The sequence below is a fragment of the Lichenostomus cassidix genome, chromosome 3 (assembly GCF_008360975.1).
Source record: "Lichenostomus cassidix isolate B80296 chromosome 3, HeHo_3.0, whole genome shotgun sequence".
Taxonomy (NCBI): Eukaryota; Metazoa; Chordata; class Aves; order Passeriformes; family Meliphagidae; genus Lichenostomus; species Lichenostomus cassidix.
Genome location: NC_139483.1, coordinates 105,389,626 through 105,417,207, shown reverse-complemented (window position 1 = coordinate 105,417,207; position 27,582 = coordinate 105,389,626). Strand labels below are relative to the sequence as shown.

General features: G+C 40.2%; 1 protein-coding gene across 5 annotated transcripts in view; it reads right to left on the bottom strand.

Moving 5' to 3' along the window:
- The window catches only part of KLHL29 (kelch like family member 29), a 389,016-nt gene that overhangs the window by 54,681 nt on the left and 306,753 nt on the right, over positions 1-27,582 (bottom strand). For all 5 annotated transcript variants that reach the window (XM_085056969.1, XM_085056972.1, XM_085056970.1 and 2 more), the window contains 2 exons: positions 16,314-16,452; positions 1,211-1,410 (listed from right to left, as the gene is read on the bottom strand). In XM_085056969.1, coding sequence (XP_084913095.1) covers positions 1,211-1,410; positions 16,314-16,452 — 339 coding nt within the window. The remainder of the gene's footprint in view (positions 1-1,210; positions 1,411-16,313; positions 16,453-27,582) is intronic.

Sequence of the window (27,582 nt, the reverse complement as noted above, 5' to 3'; positions counted from 1 at the left end):
GTCAATTTTAAATCAGAACTGCCCAAGAAGAACCTACAGTTCATTTGGGCTTCAGAGAGAATGATGTCTCCCACACCAAGCTGGGAGTTAAGGAAGCCCAAGCAGAAATCAGATGTCAAAAAAAGGTTATCTGGTACTTATACCTGGGAAGTAAGTCATATAATATCAAGATCAAATTTTTTGTATTAATAAATTTGTGTTAGTAATTTTTAAATTATTACTGGCTCATAAACTGATATTACAGCTATGACAGTGAAGGAGTGGCTTGTGGTACAGGCAGGAATTTGAACCAGTGTGTTTCAGCTGAGCTCCAGTTCTGGCTTCCCTTCTGCCATCACAGAAATGGGTCTGTCTGGTTCCAGTTCAGGCCAGTACAGCTTAGCTGAGCTGGAAGTCTTGTACTGTTTTGAAATACTCTGTGCTGGAAAGCAGAGGGAAAGGGAAAGGAGCAGGATGCTATGGTGCTCCGGACAAGAATAGATTTCTCGTAGCCATGAGATGATGGACCAAGGCACTGGCGAAGATGCTGCTCTGGAGACTCTCACTGAGGAAATGCTCCCTGTGCACACAGGGCACAGCAGTGACCAGGGGTGTGCACAGCAACCTTTCCTTCCACCCACCTTTGTGATGGCATCAGGCCATACCTCTGTATGCAGTAACAAACCCCATGAACTTTCAACCTGGAACACTGGATATGTAAAGAAGGACTTTCTCAAAAATGCAAGAAAATTGCAGATACTGCAATGCAGTCATTAACTTTTTTGCAGATTTGCAGGAATTCTTCCACTGTTGAGCCCACCTCCACACCCTTTAGGTGTTTGACCAAGCTGGCCTGGTGTAGAACCCAAAATTTGCCGTCACAGTTATATACAACCTGTGTGTTACAGCCTGGTATCTATGCAGAGATCACTCTCTGGGAAACAAAATGTCATCAAGATTCCAAGTATAAAAAGAAACTCAACAAAACAGGTTATCCAAGATGTGAAAGCTGTTGCCACTCAAAAAACAGGCTACACTTCTCTAGACCATTTTCCACTAGCCATCACGTAAGCATTCGAAATACAAATCACAGATCAGATTATTGATGCTTTACTTCACTTTACTCTGTTTCATGTTGGGTTTCTTAATTATCTTTTAAGAGCTGTTCAAAGACAGGTTTACAAACCTTAGCACGAGATTTTAAAACCTTACTAGAGGCAGAGATTCTTACCTAGAAATGAAACGCAGACTTTACAGAAAGTATGAAACTGGAACTTGCTGGCAGCTTCCAGCAGGGTTTTTGCATTGGCTGAATCTATGATCAAAGAACCTGTATAAACAAACTCCAGGAGTAACTCCAGGACGTCCGCAGTGAGGTTGGACATGGCCAATTCCAGCTTCTCCCCGCTTCTGCTGCTGTCTCGTGGTGACCTGGTAACAGCAGACAATTAAATTATGGACATTACACCATCCCCATTTTATTGGCATTTATTGATTAGTGAGGGCTAGAAAATCGCTTTGCACCTCATTATATTTCTCCATTACTTTTGTTAACGGAACAGAAGAATATGAATTTTAAAATAACTGAACTTAAAAACTTTAACTGGATCTGAAAGAGAAGAGTCTTAAAGCAAGTCTTACAAAAAATTTGTTTATTGCTACTTTGCATTTTCATGCAAAAACAGTTGCAAAAGAAAAGGAAAGGAAAAGAAAAAAAAAGGAAAATGAATGATCCAACATTAATGAAAATGAGGAACAGGATTAGCTTTCAAAGGGAAACAATACATTTTAACATCTTGGTTAACATCTCATCTTCTGTGCATAATATAACTGTTAAGGAAAAACCACTCTCCAATTTCAAGAGAAAAGGTCATCTACTTTTTCAAGAATCCAGCATGGAATAATTTTAGATGTCATGTGCACTTAAGGATACATTTAAAGACCTTTTCATAAAATATAGTAATAAAAAATACTAATTTCTATTTAGCTTGAACTTCTCAGTATGTTATATTAAATTACAGATACGATCAATATGATATCTATGGTACACAGATAGTCATATAAAATATAATATATGCTTATTCTAAAAATCTATTGTTCCCTTTTAGGCACTAAAAAAAGGAAGCCCTTCATGGCAATTGCTTTGAAAACTGAATACAAGACAAGCTAGACAGACAAAATGGTTAGAGCAAAGAAGGGAGAGGGGGGAAAACAACAATCAGCTCTGCCACAGGAAGCCAGCAGCCATCCTCTAGGAGTTTCATGACTGTGGCCTATGGTTTTTCCTGCATGAAGTGCTGAACAATTTGGGGATCAAAGTATCTCCTGCATTTGAAGTGTGCATTAGTGCTTGTGAAATTATTGGACAAAAAGAAAGTCATACTGAATTAAAGTAAGGGCCCAGTTCTTAATGCATGGCTGATGTGTCTGCAACACTAAAGACAGGTTACACCTGAAAGACAAAAGTGATGATAAATTTGGTAACATCAAGGAGGGGAGGGGAAATCTGTTGGAGTAAGAAAATAAACTCTTTTAATGGTTAGGACCATCCAGCACCTTCTCAAAGAAACATGAGCTTTTTGTCTGTCACTGGACAGTCAACGTCTGCTCGCTCCAAGTCTGCTTGAGTACTTGCAAAGCCTTTGCACGAGTGACACAAAACCGCACACGATGCAGCGTGACAGATACAGACTGGCCAAAGCATCACTATGCACAGGCAACGCCAGCTTTAAGCACGAGCAAAAGCTACCATGAGCACTACCAACCTCTTGGGTTCACACAGCTGCCTAGAAAGGCAATGGTCAGACCTCTACTACCATCACAGAGGAAAAATAAACAACATACGAGGTTCAGTTTTGTTCCCGCATGACACCCCAACCACCCACCCCAACAACACCTAAAGTCATTTGGGAAAATGCTTAAAATTTGCAGTGGATGCTTTGTGGCTGGTCAAGTCAAGGGCACAGCTTTAATTCATATGAATCCCTGCAGGATCGAAGCTTTAAGAAGGTTTGTTTTCAACAGAGAAGCAGCTAACAGTCCCTAATTTCACAGTCTTCTCTATGGTAGAGAAAAATGGGTACTCCCTTTCACAGTAGGAAACTGAGGCAGGAGGAGGCAAAACCACTTGCCCATGATCACAGAGAGTCAGGAGCAAACCAAGGAATTAAACCCTATTTTAAAAATTCTAAATATTGAACTGTCCCTTTGGATGGCCACACGGGCGGGTTAGACCCTATGCCACAAGCAGATGCTGAGAACACATACTGATCATGACACCTGTTATACCCCTAAAAGCACAGATGTGTATGCTGCCCTGAATCCTTAATGCTTTATCACACCACAGTATTCTTTCTGAACTCTTGCATATGGATTCAATTCTGCAGCCAAGGCAGAAAACCTCCGGTGTCAACACAGAAGAGTTGCCATTTCCTAGATCCTCAAGAGGATGTCACAAAATGCTGGGTTTTTTCTTTCTCACACTCCACCCCCCACCCCCCCAGTAATATTCCCCATATCTGATTTATTTCCAGTTGTACATACATCTGGTGCTGCACTCTGGGTTGTCAAAATACCTCTTGGTACCAGTGCCACTCTTGCTGAACTGCTCCCAAAAGTGGTTTGTACGCGACAGTCAGCTCATATTCACACAGGCTGGTTCATAAAAACAATGCCTAAAATTTCAGGCAGGTTTGGCGGCACCAAGCAAGCGACAGAGTCGGGCTCTTTGCACTGTGGGAAGCCCTACCATAAGTAATTATTTATTTAACACTGCTAATTGCCCTATGCTGGTGATGGCTGCGGGAAGGACTGTGCGTGATCCACTGGGAATCACACATTCGCACCCAGCGTGGAGACCTGGAGGCACAAAGGAAAGGATGATGTGACACCAATGTCAGCACAGACACATACCCATGCTAGCAACAACTGCAAGCTGCTATTTTTCACAATAATTAAGTAATAATCTCTTTTACTTTGTAATACACCGAGCAATAAACTGCTGCTGCAATTGATTAAATGCCAAAGAAAAGCTAAGGTGTTTAATCAATCACTAGAGCCACTTACGGCAAGTATAATACAAAGCTACAGAGATTATTGATATTACACAATGAGCCAGAAATGGGAAAGAAAATTATCCCCATTCCTGTCTCTGCAATGCCTTGAATGTGTTGTGCTATTTTGCTTGTGCTTTCTAAGCATCGAGCCCTTTGGCTCCACGTTTGCCTGGATCAAATACTAAATACAGGCTGGATTCAGCCTGCGTAGGGAAATGACAGCTACCCTGGCTTCCACACCAGGGATCTGGCTTGCTATAGGCTGGAGAATGGGCAGGTAATTGGCTGAAGCAGGTCCTAATGGATCAAAAGTAAGTGTTTGAAGGAAGAGAAGAACAAAATGTGGGGAAACAGACTGATGTGACTGAAAAGGGAAATTCCATAGACTTCTTTACGAAATTATTTCAGTGAATCAGTTTGTAGCATCCCCCTCAAAGCCTGACTAAAGGTTTCTGTGTTCCTTGTTTTCACACAGAGTATCATATGCCCTGTGCAGCTATAATTCGTCTATTTGGGACAAAGTCTTCTCTTGGCTCCTCTAGAGGAACTGCAATGAAGTGGCTCAAGCTGTGTTAGGTTTTGGACAAGAATAGAATTTAGTCCTGTAAATGCATATGCAGTGGATTTGGGAAAATCTGTAGCAATATATAGAGCTGTGCCCCAAATAGCTCTTCCTGTGTCACAACAGGAGGAGTTTTGTCGGTGACATCAGTAAATGCAAACATTTAGAGAAGTCTGTTACCAGAAAAGCCCCAACTTCCTGCCTTAAGAGCTGGGAAAAGTCACAGTTCTACCTGGTACATACACTCCTGTTCCCCACCTCCAGGCACAAACATGAGGCGTTTTGGGGACTGAGAGCCTGCCTCCTTCAAGTTTCAGTCTCACTTGAGGCCAGTCAATGTACCCTTATCGTCCATGGACATCATTAAATGTGGCACATTCTGCTATTTGCCCGGCGAATTCTAAAGTTTAAACAGAATGATGTCATTTTATTGGCCTTGTAATCATTGCTCATATTATAAAGGTCACACATTTCACATTGTGGCAGAAAATCAATAACTCTCCCAACAGCCTCTAGGGGAAAAAGTTTTGCTTCTGAAGAATAATATATAATAAACAATTTTAGTCCTTACTTTATCATGGCTATAATCTTGGAGAAAAGCTACAGTAAAAATCTGGCAAAGGCTGATATATAAACTCATTAAAATTGGGAAGTGATTTAGAACAGGACTTTTAAAAAGATTTATCTTGAGCTAAACAGCAAAGAGATTTGTTTAGGTCTACATTTAAACAAGCTCCAAGAGCTCTTTAACAGCTTAATTTTATGGTAGCTGTTGGGGAATTCTTTCAGATTTACAAATCATGTATTTCTCTAGCAAGGTGATAGACCTGAGCAATGTGCAAGCAGAACTGAACCTGCAGATAAGCAAAAAGCACAGATATACTCTGAATGGGTAAGTGGGGGAGTTACTGAAAAATATTCTGCATTGTCTGAAATAATTAAGTCTATGAAAATCTCGCCAATGCCTTTGAACATAGTCTGGCTACTTATCCTTCAACTTAATTGCTTCAACTAGAGAAGACAAAGGCACAGGGAACTCTTTAAAGCAAAAGATGGCTCGATTACACTCTCAAATAACAAATCAGAATCAGTGTCCCTTTCTGTTAACTAATATATAGGAAAGAGCTAAAATGTTTAAATACTTGATAGCAAGAAAAATAACCCTAATACCTCATCTGCAAGATATAGTAGTGGAACTGACAAAAGAAAAAGTAGAGAAATTTACATTTTTTGGTATTCATTTGTCCTTGAAAATAATTTCCAACATGTAATACACACAGACAAAAATCAGCAGCACTGCTTTCATGCTTAATAGTGATGCAACTGAGTTTTCTGCATCTTGAGTTATAAATAGATGTGTATCTATGTATTTTTCCTGCATTATTTGTATCCACACGTTCCCATAACAAAACGTCTGTGTGATTCTGTTCAAAACATTTAATAGTGAGATGCCTTGATTTGCAAAGCCACATTTAGAGTCTGGCTAAAGTAGCTGTGTAAGTGAAACACCGCGAGCACATCAATTTGTCAATTTATGGACAGTGCTACTGCCTCTCATTCAGCCTTCCCTCATGGTTTGGATATGCTGCCTTTAACTGGCTTGCAACATTATTTTGACTGACTAATGGTTTGGCTACAGCTTCACTCAATTTTAGATCAAATACGAAAAGCTACCTATACCCGGTGCAGATGCCAGCCAACGCTCTGTTTACAAGCTACAGTCACAAAGTCAAAACAAATTCTGGATGTTCAAAATGGAGCCATCTGCACGGAATAAACATGAAAAATGTGAAACATTTTATGTAAATGTACATTACTGCCTAGGAACAGTTGGTTCAGCTTCCGCCCAGGCTGCCTGGTTGGGAACAGGAGGACTGACAGAGTTTGTGACACCTATTTACATTCGATGCCATATGACTCACTGCGCCGTAGACTCAGAGGTATGACGTATATTTAAGCTTTGTGCTCCAAAAGGGCACTGAAATAAATGATTATCTTTTAAAATAAAGACACATTTAGAATTGTTATTTGTGATCTTTCCCTGGACAAGCGGGACTTGACATGTATCTTTCTTTCTGTCTCTTCAAGTTCCATCTGTAAGCCTGCTAACACTACCTGCTTCTCCCAGCAGGAGACAGCAGCAAAGAGCTAGCTCCGTAATATAACCTCAATTTTGTTCATATTTCACTCAGAATCTATCTTTAAGAAATAGGAAAACACACTCATAATGGTAGTGTAATAGAAAAAAAAAAGTTGTCTTTGACTATCCACGGCTCAGGGTCTCATACAACTCAGGGATCTGAACCTCATCCCTAAAAACAAGTGTTTGAGCTGATGGGAGGCTGCAGGATTGCTAGCGAAAGGCAGGAGCTCCAGCTCCACCCTGGACTGAGGAAACTGAAGCCCCTATTTTGGGGCTGCTCCCTTCCCTGCATGGACCAAAGTAATGGCCTGTCCCATTGCCCAGCTGCCTTTTAGCCTCTCCACCCCAATGCCCTCCCAGGATCTGCCCTATCAGCTCAACAAACATGCTGATCTTGCTGGTTTGTTTTCGTAATTAGCAATATAAATGTTTACCCTTCAATAATTGTGTTCCCATTATATGAGAGCAACATATTTCCTACCAAGATAGACAGGATAATAAAAAACCCTCCCTGAATTAAATTGCTTTGTTCCCTGGACAGTATTTAGGACTCCAGAAAACAGGAAATCCAAGGTTTTTATGTAAGATGAAGCACTTAACTGAAGAAAAGCTACTTCTTTTTATCTCTGTCAAATTATTTTGATTACCAAAGAAAGGACTCCAGACTGGGGTAGACAGCTTCTCATGAGGCTTAAGAGTCTGTTAGCTGTGTGCTCATTAGAAACTGCTGTTCAAGTTGACACAATTTAAACTGAACATCTTGTTTATCATGGAACTTTAACTTTTTACTTTAATCCTTAAAGCACTGAAACTCCAGGCAAAGAAGAGAGTGCAATGATGCTGCATCTTAACTGTCCACTATTGGATTTTTTATCATCTTCAGAGTCATTAATGGTTCAAAACACACATGTCTATGTATCTTGGGAGAAGCAAAAAAGAAACTTTTAAATTATAGCCAACCTTCAGCTATGTACAGATCAGACAGAGCACTCTACATGGAAAGTCATATTTTGTACTATCTTGATTTATCATAATTACGTGTTCATGAGATATAAAAGCATAGATGCTCAAACATACAACATATATTTCCATGACATGCACCAAGAAACATGTGCATACTGAGGTAATAGGTTATTTACTGAGTTATACAAGTTTATGCAGCTGCAAGGTAATCAATCATGTAAATGATGACAGGAAGGGACATTTATAGAGCAACATCATTGCAATACATATGTCATAAGGCACTGAATGTTTTATTAAACAGGATTTAAGAAAAAAATAAATTACACCCCAGCATCGCTTCTCCTTTGGAATTGTTTTATCAGCTCAAAATGTATTAACTTGCAAATCTCTGCCTTCGTTATTCTATCTTGTAGATAAACATTATCTTTGAGCCTCAGTCACTATCCATCTGTCTCATGAGAGAAGAAAACATGTACTGGAACGGTGCTATTGTATGATTACAATAAAGAACTAGTAAAATCACAAGATCGAATAAATTACATTGTTTAAAGACAGGCTTGCAAATTCATCAGGAAAATTTACCTGACCACCAAATCCATTTGCTCACTTTTTATCAGGATGTTGATACAAATAATGTTCCTTGTTCCAGGCAAACAAAATCTGGCAAGACTAGTGTAACTTATTAGGGTCAAATGCTGCCAGTTTGCACCTGCTCTATCAGAAGAAAATCAGGAAAATTAATGGCTGTGAGCTCGGGCACGCTCCAGCAGCTCCTGCTAATTCACCATCACAGAAATGATCATTACAAACCAAGACGAGCAACAGGATTAAGAGCAAACTCTTTTGTTCACGGACAACATGGCCAGAATAAAATAAAGCAAACAAAAGAGCCACGTTTCCTATATACCCTTAATGTCATTCAGTGATGGAACACAATCTAAATGCTCGGCCAGGACCATTTCTAAAGGCAGGATCAGCGGCAGCCTGTAACGCTACAGTGTCGGAGATCACAGTCAGAGGCACAAATCTGGCTCCCTGCTGAGATTTAAGAAAGAGGATGACGAGTTTGAAGATTCTGGCTTAAACGACTGGCAAGTGAATGAAGAAGTGAATAGCAAGTGCCCTTGGAAGAACAGCATTTCATGACCTAGACTTTTGCTAGGGACTGAGCATAAACTGCATCTCGCAAGGCACTAGTGGAGAAGCAAAAAAACTGGGCCAACTTATTAATAGTGTGGGATCTAACTTGTTTGCAAGTATCTCTGGCAGCCTAATTCAGTGGCAAAACAACCTGGGTGAGAGCTACTATTTGCTAAAGGTAAATAAAAGATGCAAGCCGGTTCCGGGGGATTATATAGGATGGAAGATTAAAAGTAAGTTGACAGAATAAAAAATTTATTCTCATCAAACTTAAAGCTCAAACCCCTACCCAACTCCTATCTGATTTCTTTTAATGATATTTATTACACCATCAAAAACCAGCCTAGAACAGAGCTGGCATGTAGCTAATAAATCCATTTCTTAGGAATGTGGTGAAATTTATACAAGTAATTATCTAGGTAGTCTATCCAAGACTCTTTCTCATCATTGCAATGTCTGGAGGGAAAACAATAATAAAATAATGATAACCACGATTATTATTTATTACTACTACTATGATTATGGCAGTGCCCAAAGATCCCAATCAGCATTTCAGTAATTAGAATTAATTCTGTCAGGCACTGGTTCTTTCTCCTTCAGCTACAGGGTGTTGCTAGTGCTTTTTGACAGTATTTATAGATTCAGAGACATCAATGAAAGGCACTACAGCACATCACCTATGGCCACAGTATAGGCAGGAAAGGGCACATTGCTCTTCCCACCCCATCAGTCCCTGCCCACACACACTGCAGAACTGTTCTGAGTATTTCAGGCACCAAAGCTCAGCACTGTGCAAGCAAAAAGAGGGCACTGTGATCAGATATGATCATAACCTGGTCATATTAATTCAAATTCATTATCCCAATCCAGCAGTGGCTAATGCTTGATGATTTAAATGAAAGGAGTGAACTACTGATCCCCGAAGCTACTATGAGCAAGCTGGAGTTGGAGATTTGATTACCATCATTTTAGGGCAAGACTGGCTTTTGGAATTGGCCCAAAAATGACAGTTTTCAAGAACATAGCTCCTGTTTCTATGCCATGGAAATTTTTTTTCTGTTGTTGATTCATTTATCTTGAACTGCACCTTGTTAGATAACTGTTCCCTTTCACCCCTAAATTTTAACAGAGTTAAGACCAGGCAGGGCTGTGAGATGTAAGTAAATATAGGTAGGTCACCTGCACTGGCACCTTATGAGATGCTGCATGACAGCTGCAAGGCTCGTGGAGGGGTACAGCTGGAGCCAGAGAGGTGATTAGCCTGTCATTCCATGAGTAAGATTTGCAGGATCTGGGGTTGAGTCTAGAAATTAAGGGAGTGAGAAGCCCCAGCTACTGTAAACAGAGATGCTGTCAATGAGGGAGAGGAGTGAGAGGTTCAGGGATCTGCTCAGCGCCTCTGCGAAGTGCTGCCATTATAGGGCAGAAGCTTAATTTCTGTGCCACACCTCGAGGCTTGAAAAGGAGCCTTTCTGTCCTCCTTGCCAGGATTTCCCTTCAGAGCACGGCACATTGCTCTGCCCCTCCTTTCAGAGCAGCATCCAGCCCAAGCTACTCACCCTCCTAATCCACAGCCAAGCTTGCTGGGCTAGAAACAGCCAGGCTGTGACACCTGCGATGGGTTTTGTGGCAGCCCAGAACACCACTGAATATTTGTAAACTGCCATTCATTTATGTAGAAGACCATACATTTTGCTTGATGAAAACATGTTTTCCAAGGTCTGGCAGCTGCGAAATTTGAAGCCCAGCAGGGAGCTCTGAGGGGCTGGGCAGGCAGAGTGAGCGCAATGCTCACAGAAATGGGCCACCGAGAGCAGGGATCTGTGTCCCATGCCAGCATCTTCTGCCCAACACACAGCAATTATCACTGCCTCGTTTAAGAGAAAAACCTTGTCCACAGCACAATTCACACCTGTCCCCTGGCAGTAAAGGGTGAAGGATATTTTACACTCCCATGCGACCTCCTGTTCTCAAGGTTTAAATGGTTTAACAGAAACCCTTGGCGCTCTCTCTCCAGGCACAATGTACTTCTCCTGGCACCTGAAATGAACATCGTATCTTTAACTCCCTATTTCTTTGTTTTCAGCTACGTTATAGTTTGTTTCCACATTCATTCTGTTCTACAATGGAGCTGAAGCATGCAGATGTGGAAATGCTGCCTGCTCCTCTCCCAGAGTTAAAAGCAAGATTCTTAATAAGCAGGAAAACATGAAGGGGTCACTAAGAGTAGATTTTTCTTTCATCTGCTATTTCTCATTTTGGGCTTTTTAGAACGTAAACACAAACCAGACAGTCTGTTTTCCAGACACCTAAATGCTTTTGCAGTTTTGTCAGGCTGTTTCAGATGGATAGTGGCAGGTTTCTCTGTTGTGCATCCAAATTCTCCCTTTCCACACAACGGTGTAAAATGCAGAATGACTTCTTTGTCTTCTGCGTAGGTGTAAAGCAAGAGGAATTTGGTCTTCTCACCCTAAATGCTTTACTTGTCCTGCCCTGCCTTCAAGCCATCAGAGAATATATACAACCCCACTTTAGGGGGAAAAACAAATAAAAATCTGAAGACTTGAAAAAAGGCAAGGTATTGTGGAAAAGCAATTTGGCCGTGAAGTCACTGGCTCTGCTTTGTAGGAAAAGAAGGATGAACATAGCATGGCCAGATTACAATGCATCCAAAACACTGCTTTTTGTGACAGAATCTCTTTGTACATGTGACTTACTGCTCTGTGCCAGTGGAATCAGGCACCCAAGATGACTTAAAGATTAGAAAGCATCATTAAAATCTAATCTTGAAAAGATAAAGCTTGTAGGACAAGATCTGTGTATCTTTAGTAACTGACCAGAGACAAGTCTACTGGTAAAAGCCTGCTTATAAAAGCAAGCCTTTTGGCCAAGAAGAGACTTTTACATCAAGTGCTGTCTTTAAATAATGTCATATTTGGTAGAGATTCCAGTACTCGGGGTTAAGAAGAAGAAAGCAGCAGATTAAAATGTTCTGGTGAAACATTTCTTTGTCACGGAAATATCAGAAATTCCATTTATTCAGCAGCTGCATTTGTCTATCCCAAATACAGCTGGAAATAGAAAAGATGGCTCTTCCTGGGATTTTCCATTTGTTCCTTCCTCCCGGAACACACACACCCACACCCCCACACCCACTTTCCACCATTTCTTCTAGGGCAGATACAAAAACAGAGCTCATTTCCTTCCTCCCCCAAACCAAGAATGTTTTGAATAAGAAAATCTGCGCTCTGCAAGAGGCACATTTTGGAGATGGGTTTTTTGGATGGATCTGGATCTGTGTCTTTTTTTCTTTGTACACACATAAGCATAACTATGTACCATTAGAAAAACACTAGTTTCCATAAGAAATCATTCATGTCCTTTTAGTCAGCTATGATTCAGGCTGGGTGACTGGTCTTTCTCTCTGGGTCATGAACAATGAGCACTTCCAGAAGGCAATTCATGCTATTTATCGAAAGGTGGGATGCATTGTCCTGCAGAAATTCCCATCTTTTGTCCCAGCTGTAGAGAAGTCTAGACAGCCAGCTTAGGCTGGACCCCTGAGAGAAGCAATGGAACACCCATCATAGGTTCACTGCCTATGCAAATCACCCCTCTCTTTTACAGTAAAGGAAGATGGCCTCCTCCTTCACCTCATCTCTTCTACACCTATTTTGTGGGGAGAGGACGTGCCTCTTGGACAGTCTGTCTCCCTCTCTGCACACTGCAGTAACAGTCAAGAAGGTGACGTTACACTCAACATGCCTTGTATGCTAACACTGGACCTAAATGCTGGTTACCTAACACCAGAGATAATCACCTTTCATTGTGATTCATCACCTTTCATAATCACCATTGTGCAGCAACTGCCTGCACACAGGAACCTGAATTAGGAGAAAAAGGCTTCAAGAAGCCTTCAAGGTTCTTCTCTTCATTGTCTGTACCTTAAATTAAGCTCTTGTTTTGAGACAGCTGATTCCCTAAATAGCTAAAATATAGGTGCAAATTAGAGGCAAAAGTTGAGCAGGGTGGAGACAATGTGGTTGACAGTGCACTCAAAATATATAAGATGGCATTTAGGGGACAGAACCCCAATTCAGCTGCTGTTTATCATCTAAATTCTCCTGAAGCCCTACACTGCAGCAGTCCTGCATGGATCCCCATTCTTCCCCTGAATCTCATCACACAGTCATGTGGAGCAGATATCAGGAACATTTCACACCTGCTGTTCCTAAGACACCCAATTCTTTTCAGATTATTTTGCACTGAAAAGGGCTGAGATTGCTTTCCATGGTCAGTTGCTGGTGGGAGGGAGATGAACACCAAGTCTTGTCCTAGGCCTGAGTGCTGTGCAGCTTCTGATGGGGATAACCTGTTTCCAAAACAGGTGCCTGGTATAGTGCAGAGCTCAGGCCTAGGACTGGACTAACCCAAACTCAAAAGGGCTCATGTATTTGAAAGATAAATCACATGGAATGAAGAATTTTCTGGGTGAGGAACAGAATGCTCATTTAAATTGGCCATTTTCTGAGAAACTAAAGGGGTTTCAAAGTGCACTCTCATTACCAAATTTGTTTTGTAAATAACTTTAGAATGATTTTGGACAATCAAACCTGGTTATCATCTTTTTATGAGTGCAATAAAAACAACATATTTTCTTCCCTGCTATGACTAATTCTCATCAAATAGCCTTCCTCAAGATGAGCAATAACTCTAGTTCTATTATGTTTTTTATCTGTATTTTGGTTTTACTTTGAGAAGGAAATAATTGATCTTATTTGATTTTGAACATTTCTCTTTTATTCTTTTGAGACACTACTTGCTATTCCACCATCAGATACCAACTTGAACACATAGTGGAATCAATGGCAGAATATGAGGTTAATAATAACCAGCCTGTAGCAAATAATAAGCTGAAGTAAATACTCTGAAAGATTCTATTTCTGCATGTTTCTATAGATGTACACAGCACCTTCATGAATAGATCATCTTCTCATTGATGTTTCTGGTGACACATCGGTGCCTTTGGTTGAAATGACACTAGGGTTTAACCCTGGCTTGAACTGATTGAAATGGCCTTTCTATTATATTTAATATAAAGAGATCTCTTTTATTCTTTAAGAAAAACTGCTATTTCTTGTTTGGATTTCTGTAATAACACAAGGAATGCAGTATAAATCACATAAAGCTTTAAGTGCTGTCTCAAAGGAGCTGCTAACAAATATCATAGAGGATTCTAGATGTATTGTATTTATAAACATTCTAACTCTATGAACTATAATGATTCTGTATTATTAAGGGCATGATCCCACAAAAAATTGAGTGTCTCTTGCAACTTGAGCCCTTGACTTCAGTGGGGTTTCAGAAAGGACAAAGCTTTAACCTGCAAATATCCTACAAAAAGCAAGTCTTTAGAAATTCCACTGCACAGCCTCAGCTGAGTTTATTGTCTCGCAAAGATACATTTGCTCAGTTTACAGGTGAATATTTATTTTTCTCACCTGACAGTTTTGCAAACTCAATGTGACATCAACCTGAATTTTATCTTATTCAAGCGTCATCATCAGTAATAAAGGTATTTTTGCCTTGGATACACCTGTGCAATTCCATTAGCCTCCATCAAGGTTACATGTGTGCAACCGAGGTTATATATGGAAGACAACTGGGATGGGGAGACCTGATGGTGGACACAAATCGACCTCTGGAAGATTTATTGCTGATGATGATGTGAAAGAAGGCAAAAAGTGGTGAGTTTAGCAACCATGCTAAACCTTGCACTATTTTTTTCTTATAATGCATGCAAGCTTTATGTGGACAGCTGAAAGACAATGATGCTGAGATCTAGGGTTTTACTTTCACAAAATCTAGGGTTTTAATTTTTCTTATTGTTTTAACTAAGTTCATAGCAGAGCAGTGCTCAATCTAAAGCATATGTCCATTTGATAACTAAGTAATAAAGCAGCAAAATTTATCAGTGTGCTTCTGGAAATAGATGCTGCCTGGTGACTTCTGCACACAAGCAGATGTCTTCACAGCAAAATCCAAATGACAGTCTTGGGCCAGTCAGTGATTTGATTTCTGTAAGTTGGTTCTAAGATTCTTCCTTTTGTGTTGACTCTGCTCTTTATCACCCTGAAAAGCATATACTGTAGCCTTAACAATTAAATAATAATGAGCAGCCAGAAGAGAAAGGACAGGAGAGATCTGGCATAGCTACTGCTAGCAATCATTAGATTTACAGAGGGGAAAAGACATGCTTCCTAGGCCAACATATTTTTTATGAATAATTGATAAGGCAGTCAGTACAGTTATATCATAGAAATGTAATATATATCCATAATTATAGAACCAGCTTTGTGCAAAAGGACACAATACACTGAAAGGAGATACCAGCCAATATGCCATCCTGAAATAAAATACAGTCACTATTGTGTTAGTTGGCAAAATTTAAATACAGGATTTCAAGCAAGCAAAATGTTCTTTAATCCCATTTTTTAGCACAGTCCAGGCTCAGTCTGCTCAGGAAAATACTGCAAGGCAAAATCAGCAGCTGCATTAATTTGCTGATGATTGAGAGAAAAATGAAAGTTATCCTCGTGTTTTTTTCTCCCTACTTGCTACTCTAACTTACTAATAATACGAGAGTACCAATTTATTCCTATGCAAGTATATGAAGCATACAAATTGAAAAATCAATGTAATGGAAAAAAAAGATTATCATGCACTGTTTAGAATCAATCAGCTAGAAACAGAGGGGGAAAATGCGAAGGTGGAGACATGACGTTTAGAAAATGTACATATTGTACCTTCCCTAGGCTGGAGTGTTTGTATGAAAAAGCTACTGTTAGTCCAACATGCAGACTGAGCTACATTTTGACCAGAAAATCATCTTATTTCCAATCTTTACTAGAGAAATTAATCAGTTGTCTTTTCTTCTTTTAAAAGTCCCCAAATAATAAAAATATCAATCCCTTTGCCCGTAAAAGCCACACAAAAGCATGTAACAAAGATTTCAGGGTGAAGGGATTACAATACTCCAAAAGCTTCATTTGCACGATGTCTCAGCACCGTTCACCTGAACACTGATGGCTTTTTGCAGCCTGAAGCACAGACTTTTGTCGTGTGTGACAGAGTTCCTGGCAAACATCGACAGCAGCAGTTTTTAGTTGTGGACTGAATCACCATTAGCAGTGGAGTTTAAATCTTAGATCTCTCAGCTGGTGGAACACTTTCTTCGGCCAAAACCAGCCTCTACTCATCAGAAATAATTACACTGTACGAGTCAGATGTGTAACAAATGGATCTGAGTCTCAGTTTGGAAATACATTCAGAGGAGGTGGAAAGAATGGCTACTGGCTCTGTGACAGGAGATTCAATCTTCATAAACCTGCAAGAGAGGGGAGGAAAAAAAAGCGACACAAATGCGCCCTACAAAAGAACAGAGCAGATCACAGCTGGAAGGAAGGCAAACCTTTTAATCAGGTCCTTGAAATACAAGCTGCAGGAAGCTAGAACATTTTGGTGGACTTCAAACTCTTTGCCTTCAACAATAATTTTCAGGTCTGTAAACTCTTTCGCTCTGCGTTGCTGGTTCAACTCCTTCAACATTTCTGCAGAACAGAGAAGACAGACAGTGCCAGGGTTCCCATTAAGAGTTTTTTATTTTTACGTTTTACTTTTCATTTTTTTTTTGTAAAGAAGTAGAGAAACAGGAAACAATTGATATTTTTGTTGGTAAGATTGGCTCAACACAGACAGTCAGAAGTTACAAACATAACATATTAAAAAAAAAAGAAAAAGAAAAAAGCAGGAACCAGTAGGTCTAAACAACTGAAATATATATACACAGAAAAAAAGCAAAAACAATTCCTAAATTTGGAAGGGTTAAAAATGAAAATAAAGTATTTCAGCATTAGCAAATCAGAAACACAGAGAATGCATTATCACAGAAAAGTTAAAATAATTTGTTATAATCAAAATCAAGAGCTAATGAATTTCTATCCAAATGGAAATAAGTTTTGAACATACTAGAATAATTTTAGTAAAAATGTATTATGATGCAATATGAATTGGATATGGGTCAAAATAATAAAACCACAAGACCTGCAAAAATAACTTATCCTTAACATAGTAAAAATGTGTTAAGCCTCTCAGTTAACAGAATAAAATAGCACTTCTAAATAATATATAAATTACAGTGCATAAAAAATTAGCTAAATTATCAATGCACCTTGAAATATACCTCAATGATATAGACTACAATTGTGTATGTTTCGAATTAGCTTAAAAGCATCCGTATGATAAAAAATAATCTCATGCAGAGAATAAATTACTGCCTTTTATAGCAATTCCCATTTTTTGCACTCCAAGGATTTTTACCATCACAGCATTTTTATTTTTTAGCCTTCAATGGCTTCATTTACAGCAACAATCAACTTTCACACATCATGAAAGAATCATAATGATTAAAATAACCTATGAAAGTGTTTCCATCCTGCAATAAAGCACCTACCTTGTGTGATGCCTCCTTTTATTGAGCCTGTTGGTGCTAACAGAATGAAATGATAGCATGCCACGTCTCCATGTGGAGATGTGAGCTACTAAGCAACCTACATGTTTTGTATGCTCCCTGGACTTTTAAGGGTAAGACTTTCCTCCAACTTTGCAGACCTAAGTGGCTATCAAGATGAATAATATACTTTTCACCTGGGCAATAGCCTGGCTGTTCAGAAGCCGGTGATCAAGATGACAGAAGAGCTGATTTTAAATACTAAAGGACTTTGGGTTTATTTTATGTTTGCAATAGGTCAAGGTTCTCATTTCCTCAGTGTAACACCCTGAACACATTCCTCTTCAGACGGATCTGTAAATCAACAACAGTTCCTTACATGGCGTCCTTACACAGAATAAAAGGGACCTCAAGGGTGTGTAACTCTAACTGTGCTCAAAGCCACTGTCAGGCTTGAGCAGGAGCTGCCAAAGCATTACCAAAGGGCCTCATGGTGTAACCCAGACCCAAATAATCCCTGTGCTCTCCTGCTTCCCCAAGGAAACTCAACAGGAATTATTCCAGCAAAGCACTAGTGTTTAATGACACAAAAGCATGCAAATATACAACTGTTCCATGAAAAGAAATTGAAGCTCTCCCAAGCCCCAACATCTGTGGTGCATATTTTTCAGGCCTAAGTAAATAAATGTCACCTTGCACATTTATGTCTATTTAATGGAAACACAGTAGTGTCTGAAAGGCTAATTATTCTGCGCTGAAATGGGTCAGTGCTCTCCAGAGAGCAAGCAGATCATTAGAGAGGGCACAGAAATAACAGCAGGCTTTTGTCAGATCTATAATAGGGGAAAATAAACCACTCTGTCCAGTGGGTGCTATAGCAGGGACTATTTTTAACAAATCCAGCTGAGGTAAAGCACAATGATACATTTCAAGCAAAACCTAAAATGGGATCTGAATGTTCAGTCCTCTGTGGGAAAGTCTGAGGCTTTTGCTGGAGGTGTGATGCCTGAAGTCTCACTGCACAATGAGCACTTTGGGCCTCAGCTAAAGCCCAAGGATGGTTTAGGCACAAGGGGTGTTCTACCTGATTGAGGGCCACAGTGACTGAGGTCTCTGGTTTCACAGGAACTGCACCAGGTGTTTTATAAGTTGCATGTGTTTGTGGAGGAAGCATCTTTCTGTCCCTTTACACATTTGAACTTTTTTTTCCCCTTTTTTGTCTTGGTCCATTTTCCGACTTTCATTTACAGCAATGCCATTTTCCTCACACCCATTTTCTATCATTTCACATCTTAAAGACTGTTACTTTTCCCTCTAAACTTTCTGATACTCTCTCCCCTTTTCAAATTTACCCAACCACTGTCCTTCACCCCCATTTGCACTTTTCCTAAGTTTCTATTCAAGTTCCATTTCTCTTGTATCTGTGACTTTACAACCTTCCTTGCAGAAGCCTTTCAGGACAAGGGCTCCATCCACGACTAAGTCATACAAGTCTAAGATTACGCTTACACAAAGGGTCAATCTCCACCTCACCTCATTCCATCTCCCTCTTTTAAAGCTCATGATCAATTATTATGGGGTTCAAAGGGCACAACTGTATGAATAGCAACTGCACAGATGGATCCAGTGCTGAGGAGAAGAGAGGAGAGGAGAGGAGAGGAGAGGAGAGGAGAGGAGAGGAGAGGAGAGGAGAGGAGAGGAAACAGTTTAGTTGTACTCTTGAATGGTCTGGGGGTTTTGGGAAGCGAGCTCAGGGTAAGCAGGACAGTACAGACCATTCTTGAACTTCTGACTGTGGCCAAGATTACTGAGAAACAAGACCCAAAGCTCAGCCACTGCACCTATTGATGTGGTGCTCTCTGTGCTGCCTCCAGTATTGTGAGAGCTGATTTGAGCATCTAAGTGCCCCAGCTAATGGGCTCATTATTTGGACTCGCTGAGCACCCTTTAATTACACTCAGTCCTGCAGTTTGTGGGCATGGCTTCTGTCTATGCTCTTTACACACTTGAGTGTGCTTTATGCTGCATGCATTCATTCAGGAATGCAAACCAGAAAACAGGTCTGGAGCAGTGGTGCAATTTGGCTCATAAAAACCCAGAAATCAGAACAAGTTCTAATCAGAAACCAAAGCTCCTCTTTGTCCTACAGACATTTGGAGGCCGTGCTTCCCTCCTTGTTCCCCTAAATTGTTACAGTGCTGTCTGCAGAGAGATGACTACGAACTGTCCAGAATTTTTGCAGCTCAGAATCTGAACTAGAAAGAGGAGAGGCAGGTGGAGAGGAGAAGGAAGTCAGGAGACTGCATTGATTCATCGATCTTCCTCTCTCAGGCTCCTTTGTATTACTAAATAACTAGCAGGCATTAGTATTGGACACAAGGTTATATCAGAATGGGCCCTCATTCTCAGAGTATTTGTAATGCTCACACTGTGCTTAGCCAGGCATTAATGATTTATGAGGACTCAGGATGAGTTGCAAAACAAATTTTTTCACCAGGTAATAATGCCTGCCGATGAGTTGTAAAAGAAGAGACAACACAGTACAGTCCTGGCAGTGAAAAATGACCTCAGCTGTCTCTTGCTAGTCCCTCTTCTGGGCTCCTCCTAATTTTCAGCATTTCCTCCAACAAATGGAATTTCCTGCAACCTTCAAAAAGGGATGCGCTGGGAATTTCCTACTAGTTATTTATTCCTCTCATTTCTTTGTTCTAACAGACTTTGGTTTTTTTGTTTGGGTCTTTTTCCTCATTTGACGTTTTTATGAGATCCAGGTAGAAATGAAGTGCAAGGACAGTTAAGGTGCAAGGCTTCAGCAGGGTGAGCATTGATGTTCCCTCTCCTCAGTGAATCACAGCCAGTGCTCTACCCTAGTGCAAGGGATTTTCCCTTCCTGCCACAGGTGCACACACACATTGGGATGAGAGAAACCAAGCCAGTCCTTTCTGTGTCCTTCATCAGTGCTGATCCTAAATCATTCTCAGTGAAAGACTGGTTGAATACTTTCTTCATAAAGAACTGCACAATGGACACCCCAAAATTACATGAGCTATGTGGTGGCTAAACCTAAAGGGGACTTGACCTGAAACCTGCAACTGAACATCTCTGAGGAGTTTGTGAAAGGCAGCACTTTCTGTCTTGCCATTATCATTGGTATCATTGCCTGGGGGCATTTAATGTAATTATATTGAGAGTCCCAGAGACAATATAGGTCAGAAGGTGTAAGTGACTTTCCTCAGGTCAGGAACAGAGCCAGGAAGAACTCAGAAGCTTTGATTCTTGGTCCCCAGCTCCAGCCATCACACCACATTTTCTCCCTCTTAATTAATGGACAAATTACAAATTAAACTAAAGAGCCCACAAGCCTTGGATCAAATACAGGACCAAGCACAACTGTGTAATAGTGTAGACCAAGTAAAGGGAAAAGAAATTATACAGTGAGTATTTTTTAAAATTACTTACGATCAGAAATAAAAATGAACCAGGAACTTATTCCCAAAGTTTATTTATTCTGTATTTTAAGCACAGTGGAGACTAGATACTTAAAGACCCTCTCTAATGCACAGTCCCATGGCACAATGGAAGCTCTCAGGTTTCTTTCAGTTTTTAATAAAGAACTCTTTACTTAAATTCTAGTAGATAAAACTTTAAAAGGGGGCAGCATGAGCTAAAATATAATGAGCCATAAAACATGTAAGAACAATTTTTACAAACAGCTTTTTAAAAAATTTTCTTAGAAAAGCTAACCTTTTATAAAACTGCAAAGGGTAACTGATGAAACATCACCAATTATTCTTGTGAGGAATGTGCAAGAGACCAGTGCTTGCTTATACAGGCTCATGCTTTCATGACTGGGACAGAAAATGTGGGAAAGACAAGAAAAGTTACCAGAAGGAAAATCCAATTACCTTCTTGCCTTAATAAGTATGGAGATTAATTCACAAGGTTATGCTCTAGTTATGCAAAACAACAATTTTAACCATTAAGTGCCAATGCTGCCCACACATGCTTAGTTTGATAGTGGTAGAGTATGTGCAGATACAAGAAACTAAATCACAAAGCAGAAGATCTAGGAGTCAAATTGGAGCTATGAGGGACAGGAAGGAGTTCACCATGGCAAACCCTTCTTACATGAACCACACAAGAGCTCTGGACTTTTTTCCAGTTTGACAAGTCTCTCTTTCTCCTCACCACAACATCCACAGACACACAGAGAACCCCAAAGCCTGGAGAGTGCCCCAATCACCTGTTGAATGTACCCTCATGCTGTTGATCCATGGCTTGAAGAAGCTGCACAGAGATAACTCAATGCCCAGACTACCTCATTAGTCAGGCTGAAGAAGTTAAGCAGACATACTAGGCACTGCAGTGGCTGATGCTGTTCTCCACTCCTCCATTCACCCTGACCTGGCAGACCAGGATGAACATCATCCCTTAAGAGTCTCCCAGGATGGGCGTTAGTTATTTTCCAGTTGACAAATACAAAAATCAGCTACAGCATATTCCATGTGGTGTGAAGATGAGCAAACACCTACAGAGAACAGCTTTCTACTTGGGACTCAGGATAAGAAAGAGGTCCTTTAATCTCTTTTGGCCTAAAAGGTAATACTAGAGGAAAAGGGAAATGAGTGAAGCCTGGCCAGAATCATTAAGAGATGAGGATGTTTCAGATCATAGAATATCCTGAGTTGGAAGGGGCCCACAAATGTCATTGTGTCCAACTCCTGTCCCTGCACAGGACAGCCCCAAGAATCACACCATGTGCCTGAAAGCATTGTCCAAACACTTACTGAACTCTGTCAGGTTTGGTGGTGTGACCACTGCCCTGGAGAGCTGTTCCAGTGCCCAACCACCCTCTGGGTGAAGAACTTTTTCTTAATACCCAATACTACCCTGTGATCTTTGGTTTCCTTCCTGGACCCTGAAGATTATACATCCAGTTACCTGGACTGTCTCTGCAGTCGAACAGTGACAGAACCTGTCTCAGGCACAACCCAACCTGTTCTGTGCTTAGACAGGCAAGATGCACTGCTCTCCCCAGGGATTATGAAGGGAGATTAAATAATTAATACGGACAGACAGTAATTTCTTTTTTTGCAGAAGGTGAGAACTAATGTGTTCTCATTATATAATGAGATAAATACGTTCATCTTTTTTTCTTATTGGATCTCAATTTTAGTTGAACTTTTTTATCAAGAGCAGAAGGAGAAGGGGGCGTGAGAAAGCGGGGACTGCCTGTGCAAGGATCCTTTATTGGAGAGATGGGGGAGGCAGACAAATGGTGAAGCACTCTCACTCTGTACTGCACTGCAAAGAGCCAAGGCTGCTAAAGGCTTGGGATGGAGGTGCAAAATACTGTCTGCATGATACTGGTGTGCCCAGTCCTCCTCTCACAGCCTCTACTCATTATGGAGTTTCCCCAGGACACCATCCTGCTCCAAAAGCATGTGAAAGTGCTTGACTGATTATGGCTATCTCCTGCATATTTTGCTTTCCTAAGCCCTTAAGCCAGATAAAATGAACTGAGAAAAGCTCAATACTGACTGCAGGAGCACTGTGAGGCTGTGCCCTGCTGAGCCTGTGCTACTCAGCTACACACCCTGGTGAAGATAGAGCATATGCTGATGGAGAGGTATCGCTGCTGGCACAGCTACACCAGCCCCTGAACAAAAGACAACGAGAGTCATCTTCTGCTGGGTTTTGTCAGCACAGCAATGTGAAATGCAAGGTGTGAAGTTGTCATACTCCAAGCTGATACAGCCACGGCAGTAGGACTTTGTAGTGCAGACCAACCTGTCTAGATCTTCGTTGTGTTGACACTGTTAGACACCTGTGCTGCTAAAGAAAACAGTAACAGATGCTGGAGAGTTGGAAAATATTTTTAAATCCTGCTCAACAACACGTATGTGGCTGTATATGATAATTCTACTCAAAGGATTGTTGGCAATGAGATGCCCTGTTCTGCTAAATAATTTTTAGTTGTTCACATAGACAAATTCTTCTCACCTTATGATGAGAAAGGGTCAACAAAGTCAGCTGTGGTGATTACTCACTTGAGGAAGACAACTGCAACTTTATGTGTAAATGGAATCTTTCTAAATATATTGAAAACATAGGGAAATCACCATATCATGTTTTGAAACTAATTTTCAGACTGTTATTATCACTGGAACTGACACTAGGAAGTACCTCAAGGCTGCCATCACACATTAACAGAGTTGATACTTCCCTATATTAGGCCACAGAACTATTTCAACATATTTTGTGATTCTATTCAGAGATGAACTACACCCTTAATCTGTAGGAAAAAAAATGCTTTAAAGGCAACTTTAGAGATTTTGGTACCACAGCTATGCATTAAAATAATAAAAAAGGGAGTCTAGGGGCTAGAATGCCTTTGCTGCTTTGATTTATGAGGTAAAGTCTTCTATGGTATCCATGCCTGCTAATTCATAATCAAACAGGGTTAGAAATGCACAGTGAGTGTATGTGACCGGGTTTGAAAATCAACTGCATTTATATTACATATATGGATGCAAAGAATAGAATACAGTGACTATTTGATCTCTTTCATTTCTCAACACAGACTGTGATCCATGTAAGGACAGGCAGCAAGACCAAAGGACCCAGCATAAAAATACCCACTGAGATGTTGAGATAAAAATGCAGCTTCCCATATCAGGATCTGCTGGGGTTTTTTTCAGGATTCACCCCTGTTTAAACACAAAGTTGGCTGCAGCTTGTTCTATAGTGGCCAAGGCAAACAAAGCCCAGGAGATTCCAGCAAACTGCCAGTCTGGTCCCCTCTCCACATATAACATGCCACTATGTCAGTTAGCACTGTAACTTGATTTCCAGGCAGACAATAATTTTCTCTGGAGACAAAATGAGAGAGACAGGCAGAAAGAGAAGGGAAAAAAATACTCTGTGAGCACTGGAAACACAGAACAGCCCAGATTCAAAGGGAAATTTAGTTCTGATTGTTTTGTTTACCGGCAGGCAGCCCTGAATATCAATCCACACTTAACAGAAGGTTAAAATATTTATTACTACGTGGTCTGGGATGGATTCAGTATTATCCTAATTGCTTGTAGCAGAAGACTAAGAGATAGCTTTTGGACATTTTTGATCTCTTTATGCAGTGCAAGGCATTAGCTGAATGTTTCCTAATTTTGAAGGCTTTGAACAAGCAGCACCCATCTGTGAAACTGATGTGATCATCAACAGGCTCCTGACATGGCAGCACCAGGGGAACACTGACCAGGTTTGGTGCCAGTTGTGTGTTAGCAGAGCCACAGGAACATGTGCACCATCAGCTGGCAAACAAAACACTTGTGCTCCAAAAGAAGAAAACATAAAAATACAGGTTTCTGAAAATAAATTGGTGATGTATCCAGAGCAAATTGCATCTATTAGGGCAAAGAAAACCCCAAAACACCACAACTCTAAGGTGTAACACCTGACAATCAAAGACTTCAAAGCACTTAACATACATTAATTAGCAAGCATGAGGCTGCTCCTCTGCCCATTGTAAACAAAGCAGCGCTGACCAGCTTCAACAGAGGCAAGGCTTACATAAAATCTATGTAAGTGTAATTAACACAATTCTTTGAAATTAATACATTTTTACTGGCCAGTGGTAACACACATATTTCTAGTATTCCCATACTGCAGTACAGGATGCCTAATGAAAGCAAATAAAAGCAACTCAAATCTTGGGCACTGAAATCTCACCCTTTCAGAAGATATTATACATCATCTATAAATAACAAAGTATTAAATCTCAGTATTTAGGCCTGTATACTCAGTGGATGGTTTAGTACCAGGCATGTGTTATGCACTGGGTTAAATGCATGTGACAGCATTTCTTGGTCCAGTGGAGATTTCATATCATAGAGAGCTGTTCTTTGGTATAGACTGTGTTCTGACAATGAGTCTTAGTGATTCATTACACTATCAGAATAGATAAGCGTAATCAAATATTGCAAAAAAAACCCCAAAACACCAAAAAAACCACCAAAACCCACTGCCTGTCAAATCTAGGCTCTCTCTGGGGTATTCTGCAACCCAATGACTCTACTTAAGCAATTGGTTCCCTACTCTGTAGCTTCAGCAGGTGTGGGGATCTGCAATCATGACTATTCCCGACTACAGAAGTTATTGGAAGAGTTAAACACAGGGCTGTTAACTTACCTAAGAATCATAAATGACTACACGTTTGGAAAAAAAGATAAATAAGCTATTTTTTGGGCCCCCTGAGCTTTAAGAACATGGTATTTTACGTAAAAAAAGCCGTAATTTGTGTCAAGATTTCCTTTGAACATCTTCCTACTTACAATAATTTCAAATCTCTAGATTCTATCTGTCCTGAAGATGTGAAAGACTTTATAATTGTTTCTTTTTCCCTCTACATTTTTAAGCACTGTAAAGTTTTCAAAGTCTAACAGTGTTGTAGCTGTTTAGGAAACAGTTTGTAAAACGTCCTTCCCTCTTCTGCCTAACTCACGTTTCCCTGTAATAGCACAAACCTTGATTTTGAAAACTTTATTTGTAAGCAAACTTTTTGGAAGGTATTGCTGTTAATATTAAGCACTTTGTATAAATCCTAGTAAAGTCACTTCCTAGTATCCATGTTGCCTGAGCAGGGGGTTTGTACAGTATGGCAAGAGAATATGAGACATAACTAGCTGATAATGTAAGAAACCATTTAACTGCAAATGTTGTTTCTATTCATAGAGAATTAAGTTATCAGGATGTGCTTAAGTAGCTGCCTTACCAAACTCAGAATTAAAAAAAAAAAAAAAAAAAAAAAGAGACACTTTTAAGAAGTCTGTTGAGATTAAAGGACAAAGATTTATTTAATGAGTATTAAAATTTATGGGTTCTCTAAGAATTAAGCAAGCTTATAAAGACTATTTTGAGAGCTGAATGGCTTTCACATAATGAAGATGTTTGATAAGACTTGGCTAAAACATTTCAAATACAAACGAAAACAAAGGAACACCTCAGAAAGCACGGTGATTAAGTCAAAATTTCAACTGTGAAGGCAATATACAAATTTCACAATCATTTCATAATCCGAAAATGCTACTACAACCAACCCACAAAGGTGCCGAACCTATGAAAGGACAACAGGCAATTTTGAATCTAGACAAGCATGAAAGAAGCGTGTTTTTCTCCTTCTGTGTAGTTATGGCAACAGAGAGATATAACCCCCCCTCCTAACTGAACAAGGGCTTTTATCCTCTCTCTGCTCCCATCCGCAACTTTACAGCTGTCACCACAAGTCATCCCGCTCGCTCCGGCACGCCAGCAGGCAGTGAGCCGGCATCTGAGGCGAGCAGAGAACAAAAGAGGCTGCAACTCAGCTCCAGTTCAAATGACAGCCTCACCAGGGCTCCAGCCCGCGCTGGCGAGACAGAGTTGTAAAGTTTCATGAAAGAATTGAAGTAAATTTCTTCTCTGGATGTCCTAGTGGGAAATCAAAGATCTATTTTAATTTAAGGTACTTGCGGCTCGTCTTGCTAATGACCGAAATATCTAGAACAAGAGCTCCCCAAGAGTAGTTTGCACGTTTACAGGGGTCCATAAAGCCACTTGCACTGATCTGAAAAGCCACATACACAGGAAAGCATTAACTGTTTCCACTTTTTTTGAATCTGGGCATTCAAGACAGTGAAATGTAAGAGATGTGGAGGGATGGGAGGTATCTTTGAAAACTGCTGCTTAAACCATGAGGATTCTGCAGAGGGGACATGTTACAGCTTTAGGCAAACAGAAAATAACAGGATTTAATTTAGATAGAAGATTCTTGATAGGAATTGATAGATGTTCATCCATAAGCTACTTCACTGATCTGTGACATACAAACCCAGGACTTACAATGAAGTTAGAGAGGAGGGAAGCCTCAAACTCAGTGATGAAAGCTCCAAAAAGGAACATAGAGAATTGGAAATGAAATAGCCACCATTTATTGTCAGTGGTCTCTTGAATTTTTATTTTGCATTCCTCAGAAACAAAACAGTTAGTGATCATTCACTTTGTTTTCAATGATATTTTGCCCTATGACACAGAGTAGAACCTGATGTCTCTAATCAGTGTGTGCTGTGTGTCTGAACCAGTTTTAGGAGAAGTAATTATTATAATTTAATTAATTTTTTTCATGTCTCCAAACCATAAATTTTCACACACACACACACACACACACACACACACACACACAATGAAAATGGTG